The sequence below is a fragment of the Saccoglossus kowalevskii genome, chromosome 18 (assembly GCF_978046115.1).
Source record: "Saccoglossus kowalevskii chromosome 18, keSacKowa6.1, whole genome shotgun sequence".
NCBI classification, from domain to species: domain Eukaryota; kingdom Metazoa; phylum Hemichordata; class Enteropneusta; family Harrimaniidae; genus Saccoglossus; species Saccoglossus kowalevskii.
Window position 1 is genome coordinate 15,293,346 of NC_140658.1, and position 13,853 is coordinate 15,307,198.

Below are 13,853 nucleotides of genomic sequence, written 5' to 3' on the forward strand. Positions count from 1 at the left end.
CATTTTGGGCATTCTCTCTCCCGCCTTTTGTTTTATTCAAATTTAATTTTAAACATACTCCCACCAAGAGAGTTTGGGATCACCATTAGCCAATAGATGAGACACAGTCGGAGGATTCGAGTTGTATTTCATTGCTTGACGCGACAGCACTGATGACCAAACAACAATAATGAATATCGTGATACAATAGCTTGCTTTAAGCAAAGACAATAGAAAATCTGATTGATGTGAGAGCGCTTCGCGGAGTGGAGAGAACCTCGCAAATCCAATTGTTTCGTCCTATTTGAACAGTTTGCTTTATGATCGACACTGTTATTTTAATTATTTTTTTAGGTTTGTAAGGAGAAACTTCGTGCCGCCGCCTCTGTTTTTCATATCACGCCTGGTGACGTTGGGCCGCATTTATAAATTTAAAGCGGCGCCTTTCCAATTCGTGATAAATTTATTTTGATCTTCAATTTGGCTGTACATAATTATGTTAATGTGTGGCTCACTTCTTAGTAGTAGATGGTAGTAACGGCCGAATGCTCGCGCGACTTGTCAGTGTGGTCGCGAACACACACGCTGGCATATCAGCCGCAGACAGCGCCACCACCAGAACTCAGACGAAGAATGGCGGTAAAGGTCAATACTGTAATATTGTGTTTTATAATTGGAAAAAAAAAACACAATAAAATGTCAAACATTTGCAATATTACACATTCATCATAACCTACAAGCAACAAGTCACATAATGAAGCGATTGTGTATCATTAACGTAAAAGAGTACCATCACTAAATAGTGGACTCTACTGTGTATCTTCTCTTATCACGCACAACCCCGTTCTTACACGCAATAATCATGGAGACGCGTCATCCCCATTTTTAGATGAACTAGGACAGCTCACTGTGCGTGCTAAATTCAATTGAACCTACATATCTGGGGATTTATTTCATGGTAAACCTGTTCACGCAAAAAAGTTGTGAAAGATGTTAAAGAATAGTGTTCGTCGCGCAATTTCATGTAAATAAACAGTTTATTTTACACGCGTTGTATACGTCGCTACGTGTCCCATATCGAACAGGACGCGGTGCAACGACCACCGTCCTTTAATTTCACACCATCCAGTGACGAATTGTTGTTACTGAGTGAATATGTGACATGAGACCGTCTTTCTCGTTCTTGATGATTAAGTTTTTGAACGATTTTATTATATTCTAGAAAAAAGCGACTACACAAACACAAATAACGGTTTGACATTGTCTTCACCAATGCAATACGTCATTTTGACGTCACAGAATCTCTGTGTCTCCAAAGGGCCGACACAGGGGAATGGTGTTTTGAAAAACAACATTGACCCTAATATGTAAGTTTTTTTGGGACGTGTTTTTGCATCAAAACTTCTTGCGAGATAAATACCAATTCTGTCGTATTTTTAACTTTATAATTTATCACTACCAGTATTACGGGTATGAGGCATCGCTTTCTCGTCAAATATATAAAAAAAAGTCCACCAATGAATAAATTTAGAAATTATTTACTTAATGATTCTGATGCTTAAACTGATTGTTGTTCCTGTATTTTTTTCGTAGCGGAGTTCAGGTGGACTCTATTTACACAAACTTTTGCAGGTAACGAAACTAACTACATCGTTGCGTGTCGTGAATTATTCAGTTCTACATTTTTAGTTTTGGTCACGAATGATTTACGAGATCTCACAGCGAGACGTCGTCACGAACACTAGATGACAGGGAGAACACACAGGACAACAACGTACTCATCTAATGCACCATAATTCGAAGACAGACTGTACAACATGACGGGAATTAACGTACACCTGCTCGCGGTACTGGTGACCGTTTGTTTATTTTGTATTAAGGTAATATTTTTTTTTTAAATTGTTTTCGTTCATTCTGACTTATTTTCTAAAATTACTTTTTTTTTATGTTTGCGCTTTTAAGTTTGTTGGGCCAGAGCATTTTGACGCAGTATGTAGATGGTTGTACCGAATGGGAGTGGCAGTTTATTTGTAATTGTTCCCGGTTTTCACGCACAATAGATAGTGCTGAGGCTAGACGGGTAGCATAGAGCAGACGGCCGTTTTGGACTTTTCCTGTCCGCCCCTGCCTCGGTCGCAATTGACTGTCAATGTCTTCCACTGAGTGACTGTGTCCGACTCGCGTATCGTCTCAAATTGTAGGAGTTTCGTACAGGCTTCTACACGTCATCTGTTTTACCTGCAGAATTCGTAATATCAAAAGCCGTTTTTTTAAATTTACGGTCCATTGAAGCATGTTTTGTCCGTAGTCTCGCGTACAGACCATTGATACATATAACGCTTGTCCAAACTGACGGCGCTCGCAAATTTCTAGTCGATAATGTTAACAGGTCTAACGTGTGTGTGGTTGTATTGTCTTTTGGAGTATACAATTCATCATGTATATTGTCTGAGTGTCGCCATCGTGTAATAAAATATTTCAGCATGATATGCGTGCTTGTATCACTACTGTGCAAACGTCAATAATGTTAGATCAGTAATGGATAATGTTACAACAATAACTATGTAAACATTTCCACGAATTACCGCTATTATAATATTACAGTGACCCCATAGTTCAAATATCGATAGCGTGTCCATCGTAATATAATAACTTGGGTAACTGTGGGCACGTGAGTTGGTTCTGAATATTTTGTTAATTTGCGCAAACACTGCTTTAGTATTTCGTCAGACACGCTTCAGGTACGTCAACGACATGTTATAGAAGGTTATCATGAAACATGCTTTACGTCACCAGCAATTTTAATTTCTCTGTGATAGCCATGCTTCTACGAATCAGCCATGCGTTCTACGTCATCAACATGCTTTAGTACGTCATCAATCATGCGTTTTACGTCACCAACCATGTTTTCTACGTCATAAAAAGAAATTTGGAGACTGCTGGTTAATCTCCTTTCAATGTCTCGCATTTTAGAAATTACTCCAGAAAGCACTTCTGCATCTTTATTTGCAAAATGATGCGTGCTTGAAGTTTTTATACAGTTATTAGTGAATATTGTTTATTCATATAAATCGGTAAACTCCCGAATAATTATAATGCGCCGCGTAATTCCTAATAACTTTAAGAGTCGACGGGTTCACACGTATTTGCCTTCCAGTATTGTTGTTGTGGTTAACAGGATCATTTTGAGCGACAGCGTGGAAACGCTTTGACGCATTTAATCTAACTAAGACGTTAGTAATTCCTAATAACTTTAAGAGTCGACGGGTTCACACGTATTTGTCTTCCAGTATCGTTGTTGTGGTTAACAGGATCATTTTGAGCGACAGCATAGAAACGCTTTGACGCATTTAATCTAACTAAGATGTAGTAAACAATTCTATAATATAAACGTGAACCGCTATCTTGAAGAAAGCTGTTGATTTTGATTTTGTTGTTATTGTAATATGTTTTGTTCAATTTACGTGTGTTCATATACATATAATCTATTCGAATTTGAAATTAAGTTGCAGAATAAAATACCGACTGTGATATTCCGTAACGGAACAAGCCAAATAACATGCGATTCGTACTATAAGGTCGAAATATATTTTGCTTTTGCACCCAAGTTGAACAAAAAACAATTAAGATGATGCAGTGATTCCGGCGGTTTTTAAGAATGATAAGCAACAACAACACTATATATGTCAAATATTTAATATTTATTGAATAATGATTTAAAATTCGTGCACTGAAGGTTGAATTGGATTAACAAAATATACTCTAAAACAGAAAACTCACATTTTCCTATTCTGCCGTATGTGGCGCACTTTACCAGTACGCAAAATTGAAAAAAAAATGTGTGATGCACAGGCTTTAAACTGATGCACGCGATGAAGAGAAGCTAGACCTTTATCTTTGCCTAAGAGTACATCTGAATATTTAATTCAATAGTGTGTATAATTGATAAAAACGCGGAAATAATAGTAACATATACTCGGAGAAAAATCATTATTTGGGTCGTTCAAATGATGTATATACTACATGTAATACACAACCGCGCCGCATTTAAAGTGCATAAACAAAAACAAGAATGTCCGCCTGGCGATGATCATATGTCCGTATTTTCGATTCTGAGTGTCGATTTTGTATCGCGAGCGTCACGGAGTATGTCGCGGCCAGGCAAAATCACTGAGTAAATAGTATTTGTTTTCCCATACCACTATGACCGTCCCCACAGGTAGTGGAATAGTTCATCTCGGTTAGTCTAAAATCGAAAAGCTATCTGGGGCATCTCGTGAGTGCCCGAGATAATTTACTATCTGGGCAAGGCCCGGAAGCGAACAGTTGTAAAATTTGATGTTGCACGCGATGACGAAAATAAACAGTGTCTTTAGCACGAAATCAATCAACACGAAGATGACAATTAACATCGTTGGCCATGTTTAATGTCAGGAGTGAACCATTCGAATTACTGTAGCTAGAGTGTGGAAGTGAGGACAATTTCATCACTTTCATATTTGTTCCCTTTATAGTTTAACAGCCGATTACATGCACGCACATCGTGGCTAAATACAACACTAAAGTCAATTTGAAATTTGTCCCCTTCCTCGGATTCCCAACTCACTTAACCCCCCCCCCAAGAATTCAAATGGCCTATCCCTTAAAGATGATCTACGCACGAATTCAGCTATTTTAATGTAGTCGCCGTTTTGACATTGCAGTCTAGTACAGCAAGTTCAAGTATTCAAGTCATGTTACGATTTGATATTTTCGGAATTGTATCAGTTGTGTATTTCCTTGCATGGTCCACCACGGGATGGCTTACTGCAGCAGAGACGTCCACTGCGTTCACGGCGGCTGCACTCCAATGTATAACCGTGTCACTTGTGCAAGTAGGCAGTTCGGTAAGGAAGTTGTTGGAAATATTATCAACTGACGTGTGAGCTCCCTCCCCCTTGATTGCCCATATTACTGCCCTGATTCAATTGGTCGGTTGTTTCTTTCTTTTATCTGTTCTCGTATAACGTTTAAATTCATGTAAACAAACAGTGTTTGATGTGTTCTCACTTCGCGCACATTTCGTTAGCCCGTGCTCTGAGAATCCAAGACCGAGGTTAAAATGTTTCTGGCCTCTAAGGCTGCGCTAAGAAGCTGTGCGCAAACGCAAATTATAAAAAAAATACGTGACATAAGTTGTACCCGGTAATTAAATTAAGATAAGAGTATCTCAAGTATGGCGATCCTGACGCTAAGGACAATGACGCTGACTCGTACATAACAAATAGTTCTCTGTCTTTTGTGTTCCTTTTTTTAAACAAGCAATAATAGTTGACACTTCTTGACTATGTACAATGTCATAATTACTAAAATAATTAAATTAAATGTACACTTAACTTTGTTGAACGTAGAACTTATCTCATTTTAGTTCTATTTGGAACGTCAATAACATTCACGCTCTGATTCTTAGCACGGGCTAAGAGGTCAAATATCTTAGACAAAAACGTGCGTGACACTTGGCACGGGCTCTTTGGAACTAGGCGGCGTATTTCGAGTCTAACGATGTATACATGCCGATATTATAACGACCTAAACTGCCTTAAAATTTGACACACACTATGAGCTTGTCTATGCTTTAAACAAAAGACAGTTTAGGACGCCAATGTGCAACACCCTTTTGCGATATCTGCCGGTTTTGCTTCCAGGCACCTTTAAGTGACATGATCTCATCTGTTCTTTACGCCGACAAAACTATTGCATATTTAGATACGCCTGTGATAATACCCATCTTCAAAGATGTTCAAACCCCGCCATTTTTAAACCCCTTCATACCGGTGTGACGTGTTCACATTTGTTTTTCTCTGCGTCAACGTAATTTACTTCGGCGTAAAGGAACACGGTATAAATGTACTCGCATTGTATGGGTTGTGAATGGGACCCATATCGAACGCGACGCAGTGCAACAACGACTGTAGGTAGTCAGTTTCTTTCTTGTAGTCAGTTTCTTTTTCCTGCCAGACACTTTCCCCAGATATACCCCCGAAAGAAATGTCCTATTCGAAATGGCAAAAACCAAAATTAAAAACTTTAAAAACTTGTCACCAAAGACACAATTCATAGTCTTGCTAAATAATTGTGGTCTAACACTCCCTGTAGCAAGGTACCTAAAGAAGTGTTTTGAAATAAGACAGCAACCCCAGTGACAATCTTCTTTCACGTTTTGCATTCTGTTTTCTATCTATTGTAGTATCCTAATTTTATACGTGTTATTCTTTGTAATGTATTAGCTTAGTTTGTTTTAATTTATCTATTTATTTTTTGTAACCTTGGTAACCTTTTATTCCTTCTTAAACTTTTGTAACCATTGCCAATCCCTCCGGGGAATGTGTAAGTGTTAATAAAATTATTATTATCTCCCCAGTCGAAAAGGATATTCTCACTAAATTGTATCCATTGCATTGCTATATTTTTGACGAATCTCTCAACAACTTTTCTTGGGGTGCACAAATGGGGTTAAATATCGGGAGAATATCTCCCGATCAAAAGACTCCTGTATGTAAAATAAACAAACGTGACCTTGGTAAATTTGGTGCAGCACGCGATGACGAAAAATAAACATTGTCTTTAGCACGAAATGTTCATTAACACGAAGATGAGTTGGTAGGTGATGGCAGTAAACATCACTCTTAGCCTTATTTAACGCCAGGAGCGAACCATTCGAATTATTGTGGGTAAAGCGTGGAAATTGGCCCGGGGATACTGTCGTCATCTAATTACGGTGTGATGTGGGATAGTTTTTTGTTCTTTTTTAACAGTTGAATAAATTGTGTATGCCCATTGTGGCAAGTTGTTCCCTTGCGAAGATGAACTTAAAATCTGTCTCCCCAATTCCCTTCAGTTTGCTGTTTCGCTGTTCTAGGTGCGCACGGACCTCGTAATTTTTAGATTATTTCAATTTCGAGAAAAAAAAGGCCATGCTGTAAGAGTGGCGAATGCTTTGCACTCAAAATGAAGAGAAATATTGCGTGATAACTACACGTACAAGCGCTGCATCTGTGCATCGTGATTATTCCTATATATCAGATAAACCACACAAAATGTATCAACCAAAGTATCACATACTTACATAGATTCATCATATTATGGGCTTAGATTGGCCGCGAGCGCTTTGCACCATGGATTATTTTGGCTAACTGTTTTGCAGCTTGCCACCGACATATAAACAGGGTTTTGTGATGCGGAACAGTACGTTAAAATGTGAACTGACTTGTATCTGACACTCTAAGCCTTCAAACGTATTTATCTACCTCTTCCCTTTGTTACTATATACCCTAGAGGTCCCCCCTCATTCGGCTGGCAACAAAAATCTCCTCAGCCTCGTCGGGGGACGATTCAATCCCAGTAACACCCCCCCCCCCCCGCTCCTCCGCCCGTTACCAAATTTCTGGAACCGCCAGTGAGGTTATACATGGCGTGAAAAACTGTATGCATACACGGTCATTCGAATAAGTGCAGTTCTAGTATTCAGCAAAAATACAAACATATGGAAATTATACCACTGTACGATTTGTCGCTCGTAAAATACTAGTACACAGGCAAAACAAGCATTCTCACTGTCTTTGTCACCCGTCTGCGCCGCCCAATTGGGATTTTGGGTGCGTCTTACCTAAATTGTGTTGTTCTTGGATCGACGTTCTGATATGTTTTTTGTGGCGCAGACGGCACTAGGTGACGCCATCGCTGCCTCGTTGGTGGCAGTCGCGATTGTACCATGTTGAGTGTGCGCCCGGCAGCTTAATATGTGACAACTATATTAACACCCGAACACCTTAGTCTTGTCGACCTTTATCGACGAATCGATTCCGTGACGTCAAAATGACACAAACGGGTGCAACCAATTGATGTCGTTCGTCATTTATAATAAAACAAACTTTTCAAAAAAGTATTTACTAACAGACGATTACACTTCTACTATAATATCAGCGCTGTAAAAGGTGCCCATTAGATTCATTCACATCACATAGGCGGATCGTCGCTAGATGGCGCAAGTCATGAGCGATGTGTTCATGTCATGAAGCTCTTTCTTTGTCATGCTCTCATGTTCTGTGACAATTTTACAATTCTAATTTTCTGGGACTTTTTTGATTTGCTCTTGGGAATGTATCGGTCTAGATTTGTTTAAACGCCACTCTCTTCACGTATCGAGTGTTTGAATCTCGTGTGAACAAATGTAGTTGAAACGGGTTGTACACGTCGCGCCATGGGACCCACATTGAACACGAGGCGAAGCGACGAATAATACCCTTTTACCTCTGGTGATTTAAGAATGTGTTTTCTTTCCCTTGTTCTCAAACATAAAACACATATATCATTTCCAGGGAAGCGGCGCTGATGCCATCACTGCAGCACAAGACCCAAAATGTACTTCGCGTTGGTCTGCACTCTCGGCATCTGATGACGACGCTATGGTAGAGATAAAATGCAACGACGACGAAGTAATGACCGGATGTAATAGTTATTTGCCGAACGGTAACGCGGGCACCAGAGACGGCGAGTACATCAAGGCAGACAGCGGCGGTAAACCGGTGTGCGTGGCACAGAACGGATACGAAGGAAAAGGTAGGGGCGCACTACTGGTACTTGGTTGGCAAAGGTAGGCGGCACATGCGCACTACTGGTGCTAGGGTGGGAAAATATACCATATATAAATTTAAGATCAAGCGTGCGCAACAAAGGGATTTTCAGCGTTGTTTTAAAATATTCATAAATTTCAATGGCGTTTGAATCAAACCATCCAATCAAGAGCACGGTACACAACGATGACATTCAATTACTTTCGTTTCAGTCGAATTTATTAATTTATACATATTTATAAGGATGATGCCTTTGTTGCACAGAGAGTATTTAATGATGAAATGATATTTAGTGACATTGATTTGATATCAAAAGTCAAGACACTTTAATTCGTATTTTCAACCTTGATTAATCGTTTACATTAATTAAATAATAATTGACTATTGACTAATCGTTCATATCATACCTATATTACTGGCCTGTAGCATATACATCTTTCATTTAAAGCGAGGGAGTCGTAACCTGCGCATGTGTCAGATGACCATATCGTGTCATTGTTTACAAACAAGCGTCTACCCATGAGCCTTTGCGTTTTTTGCGCGTATTTGTTATCATCGCTTGGGACTCAATTTCCGCGCGTGCGCAGGTGACAAACCTCCCACTTTAAGTCACGCCCAGACACAACACCCCTTTGTTGTAAATCGCCCAAACCGTTAGCATTACGAAATATTACTTTTGAGACAATTATTACGTATATATTCTAAATTACGAACGGTTACACAACTTCCATATTGAAGGATTTCAGTCATCGTCCTCGCTAGAGGGCGTGGTTGCTTGAAAACATGATATTTTGTTTTTGTAGGGGTGAGGGCAATAGCACGTTGTTGCAAGTGGCAAGACATGCAGTGTTACTATATCAGAGGAGACAAATCAGAATGCACGGATGACTCAAGGAGTACGGCCAGCTGCGACATACAGGTTGGCGGCCACAACCCTTACCCAACAGGTCAGACAAACTGAATTTTGTTAAGGGTCTCATATGACCCGTTAATGTTATTGTTGTCGCTGTGTGTGTATGCAAATGAGTAAAACGCTATCCTAAATGATTATTTTGAACAGAGCACTTGACAAAATGTATATTGTAAACGCCATACTTGGCACTAATATATATTGTAAACGCCACACTTTACACAAATATACATCGTTGACGCCACTTTTGACACAAATGCATATTATACACAAATAGATAATGTAAACGACACACTTGACACAATTAGATATTGTAAACGCCACACTTGACACAATTAGATATTGTAAACGACACATTTTACACAATTAGATATTGTAAACGCCACATTTTACACAATTAGATATTGTAAACGCCACACTTGACACAATTAGATATTGTAAACGACACACTTGACACAATTAGATATTGTAAACGACACACTTGACACAATTAGATATTGTAAACGCCACACTTTACACAATTAGATATTGTAAACGCCACACTTTACACAATTAGATATTGTAAACGCCACACTTCACACAATTAGATATTGTAAACGCCACACTTTACACAATTAGATATTGTAAACGCCACACTTTACACAATTAGATATTGTAAACGCCACACGTTACACAATTAGATATTGTAAACGCCACACTTTACACAATTAGATATTGTAAACGCCACACTTTACACAATTAGATATTGTAAACGCCACACGTTACACAATTATATATTGTAAACGCCACACTTGGCACAATTAGATATTGTAAATGCTACACTTGGCACAATTAGATATTGTAAACGCTACACGTGACACAATTAGATATTGTAAATGTCATACTTGACACTAATATATATTGTAAACGCCACACTTGACACAATTAGATATTGTAAACGCCACACTTGACACAATTAGATATTGTAAACGCCACACTTGGCACAAATAGCTATTGTAAATGTCAAAATGTCATACTTGACACTAATATATATTGTAAACGCCACACTTGACACAATTAGATATTGTAAACGCCACACTTGGCACAAATAGCTATTGTAAATGTCATACTTTACACAATTAGATATTGTAAACGCCACATTCGACACAATTAGATATTGTAAACGTCACACTTGACACAATTAGATAATGTAAATGCCACACTTGACACAATTAGATATTGTAAACGCCACACTTGACACAATTAGATATTGTAAACGCCACACTTTACACAAATAGATATTGTAAACGCCACATTCGACACAATTAGATATTGTAAACGCCACACTTGACACAATTAGATATTGTAAACGCCACACTTGACACAAATAGATATTGTAAACGCCACACTTGACACAATTAGACATTGTAAATACCACACTTTTCACATTGAACTTCATAAGTTAGCCACACTTCTTCATTCAATAATTAACAAACACGCCCTCACTGGTACCTAAGAGACTCTTGCAGTAATATGTTTTCAATACCAAATGGTGTGCATTAAATTAATAATAAACAAGTAACACCATTCGTAAATAACAAACACCTGTGAGATTACCTACACCAAAATGGTTAAACTAAAGTCAAAGAGCCTTCTATATTAAATAAAAACAAAAGAATAAGAATATTATTCTAGACTACTAGTATGTTGAAATATATGACAGAGTACTTTTGGTTCTTTAAATCTGTGTTTTAGCAATATAAACTGAAGCGTTGCCAAGACATTTATTTCAAGTTTTCTCCCCCCAAAAAATAAGAAATACGCTTACAATTAAAAAGATCATGATTTTTGTATTCGTCCTATTCGCATTTTAGACTGCATGGCATACACGAACTGGCGCGAAATAGATGGTGCTCTTCCGGACGCTCCCGATCAAAAAACCGAACTTTCCAGCTTCAACAGTATGAAGTGCTTCGCTCAAAATGGATATGGTGGTGCAGGTAACGTACAATGAACAGTTACTGTTTGTCCCGCCCTCTAGAGGCAAATTGATTTTGTGACGTTAAAACAAATAGGCAGTGAGCAACATCGTTTAAATAAACAGTTTTGTTTGGTTGTGTATTTGTTCTGTGTTAAGAATCTGCCTTTAAATGGGCATGTTCATTGACCACAGAAAAAAAAACAATATGGTCGACGATATAGACAACGAGTCACTGACAACCATTTACGTCATAACATTTATTTCGTCGCTAGAGGTCGCAATTTATAAACTTCCGATGCATTTATTAAAAAAGGTACTGGGCCGAACGGCAGGGAAAGAAAGACAATAATTTCACCAAATAAAACAATATTGCACTTCGAGAAATTGTGTAAATTTGTTTTCAGTGTCGCTTAATATCATGCGACTATCTGTTCGATATCGATAGCGCCTTCATTCCTAGTTGATCGATAGGTGATCGATTAACCTACAAACATTTGTTGTATGAAATGTATACGTAACTCGAACCTTTCCTCCCTCAGAATTAGTGATGTACCTATTTTTTGCGAATCCAGATGATCCTGGATATTTGCAATATGCTTAGACACTTATTAAGTTATTAAGGATGTGTTTTTAAGGTGTATGGTCTTACGCCGCCTGTTGCAGCGCCCCCGACATGATATGCAAAGAGAAATGGAGTCCACCAAGTGGTAGTAAGCATGGCGACTTTGCTTCTGTGACTTGCGACAATGGTTGGACAATGACCGGTTGTATGTCTTATACTTTCTGGAAATACAACGATGGGGCATATATAGATCATTTCGATTTGCATCAAGACGCAGGTATGTCAGTTTCTTTATCAATGTCTACGTGATAGGAAGCTTCGTTGGCGCATTGACAATACACACAACCTCGTATGTTTCAGACCCAGGAAATAAGTAGTTTCCAGTGAATCTGTTTTTCAAAAATTGGTGCGCACACGGATTTTATTTTTTACTATATAATGACATTTCGTGGACATTTTACTGTTCGCTTTTCTTTTAAAACTCTGAGAAACATGACCTGGATTTGTTTTAAATTTTTTTGTTTTAATTTTTTGCCACCAGTCAGTTATGTTGTTTCTTCTCCTCTGAGTAGTTACGGTAAGAAGCAACTTGAATGTCACTGTAGGTTTTATTGACAGTTCGGAGTCAAGTGTGACCCTGTTAGTACTTCTTGAAGAAGCAACACATATTCCAATGACCTGGCCGGCATGCACAAAAATGCGTTAGCTACGCCACCTATCGACAAATAACTGTAACTTCCGACAAAGGGCGTAACTGATACAAATGACATTGTAGTTTCGTCCACCATTACACTACCAGCGAAAATATTCTGACCCGACTTACGTTTTTATTTTTATTTACAGTCGAGGATGCGTGCAAGGCTGTGAATGGTGGAAATGACAACAGCGTATGGGCCATTGCTGTTTGCTGCAAGACCGAGCTAGCCTAATAAGCTTGTAATAACATTCTATTGACATATTTTTCAGTTTATTCATGTTTACGGGCCGGGGTTGGTAGATTGATAAGCCGAATAAAGTTAACACAACATTCGCGATTCTTGTTGTCTGTCTTGGTTCCCGCTGGACGAACCAGCGATTTTGCGATCCATATTATAGTTGTTTTGGTCTCATGATTTCTCGCGTATTTCAAATTCAATATTGGTTTTGTTTGTCATTTTTCTCACATTGCAATATCTCAAACTACGCTGTTGCAGATATATTTGTGCATGAAAACTGAAACGTACACAACATTTGAAAACGGACGTTCTTGGCATTTTTTGGCATATACACGTACTTAATGTCTGTGGCAGCAATATTTTGTCCAATTTGCGCAAACGACGCTTAGGACAAAGGTCAGGTGGAAATTTTCGGCATCGATAATCAAATTTGCAAATGTCCACAAAGTAAAAGTAAAGTCGTAGTTAAAATGCATTTAGTAGTATTTTCAGAGGAAGAAAACTCACCTTGTCTCACACACGTTGCCAATCAACTTTCTTTTTTGTAGCTTATTGTTTTACTTCCTCTGTTACAGTACCTTTTTCTTATATCTAGTTTTCTCGCCATCACCGCACAAAACATTCTCCCAGGAAGATGCATGATGTTTCTCTAGACGTCAACTTGTTTATCATCACAAGGACAAACTTTTATTTTCACAAAAACTATTATTCTTTAAATTAATCGAACTCAAGTTAGTATGATTTTAACAGTTAATTATTCAACGTCATGATGTGAAATTTACACATATTTTGAAGGACAGTACGTTCATAACTGCGCATGCGTGTGTTGTATTGACTACTGAATCGCACATATTTAAATTGAATATAGCGCAAGTGCAAACCATGTGCATATATC

The 13,853-nt window shown here is 38.4% G+C and overlaps 1 protein-coding gene across 1 annotated transcript; it reads left to right on the forward strand.

Moving 5' to 3' along the window:
• Positions 1–1,724: 1,724 nt before the first annotated feature.
• Positions 1,725–13,057, forward strand: LOC100367285 (proprotein convertase subtilisin/kexin type 9-like). Its single transcript, XM_006822757.2, has 6 exons — positions 1,725–1,859; positions 8,337–8,577; positions 9,395–9,538; positions 11,355–11,480; positions 12,097–12,300; positions 12,867–13,057. The coding sequence occupies exons 1-6, from the start codon at positions 1,797–1,799 to the stop codon at positions 12,950–12,952; spliced, it is 864 nt and encodes a 287-aa protein (XP_006822820.1). The 5' UTR covers positions 1,725–1,796; the 3' UTR covers positions 12,953–13,057.
• The last annotated feature ends 796 nt before the right edge of the window (positions 13,058–13,853 follow it).

Bases quoted from the DNA above. Each gene is read 5' to 3' on its own strand.
- LOC100367285 (XM_006822757.2), top strand. From the start codon at position 1,797: ATGACGGGAATTAACGTACACCTGCTCGCGGTACTGGTGACCGTTTGT. The intron at 1,860-8,336 runs GTAATATTTTTT...TATCATTTCCAG, and splicing joins TTTGTTTATTTTGTATTAAG to GGAAGCGGCGCTGATGCCAT. The intron at 8,578-9,394 runs GTAGGGGCGCAC...TTGTTTTTGTAG, and splicing joins GAACGGATACGAAGGAAAAG to GGGTGAGGGCAATAGCACGT.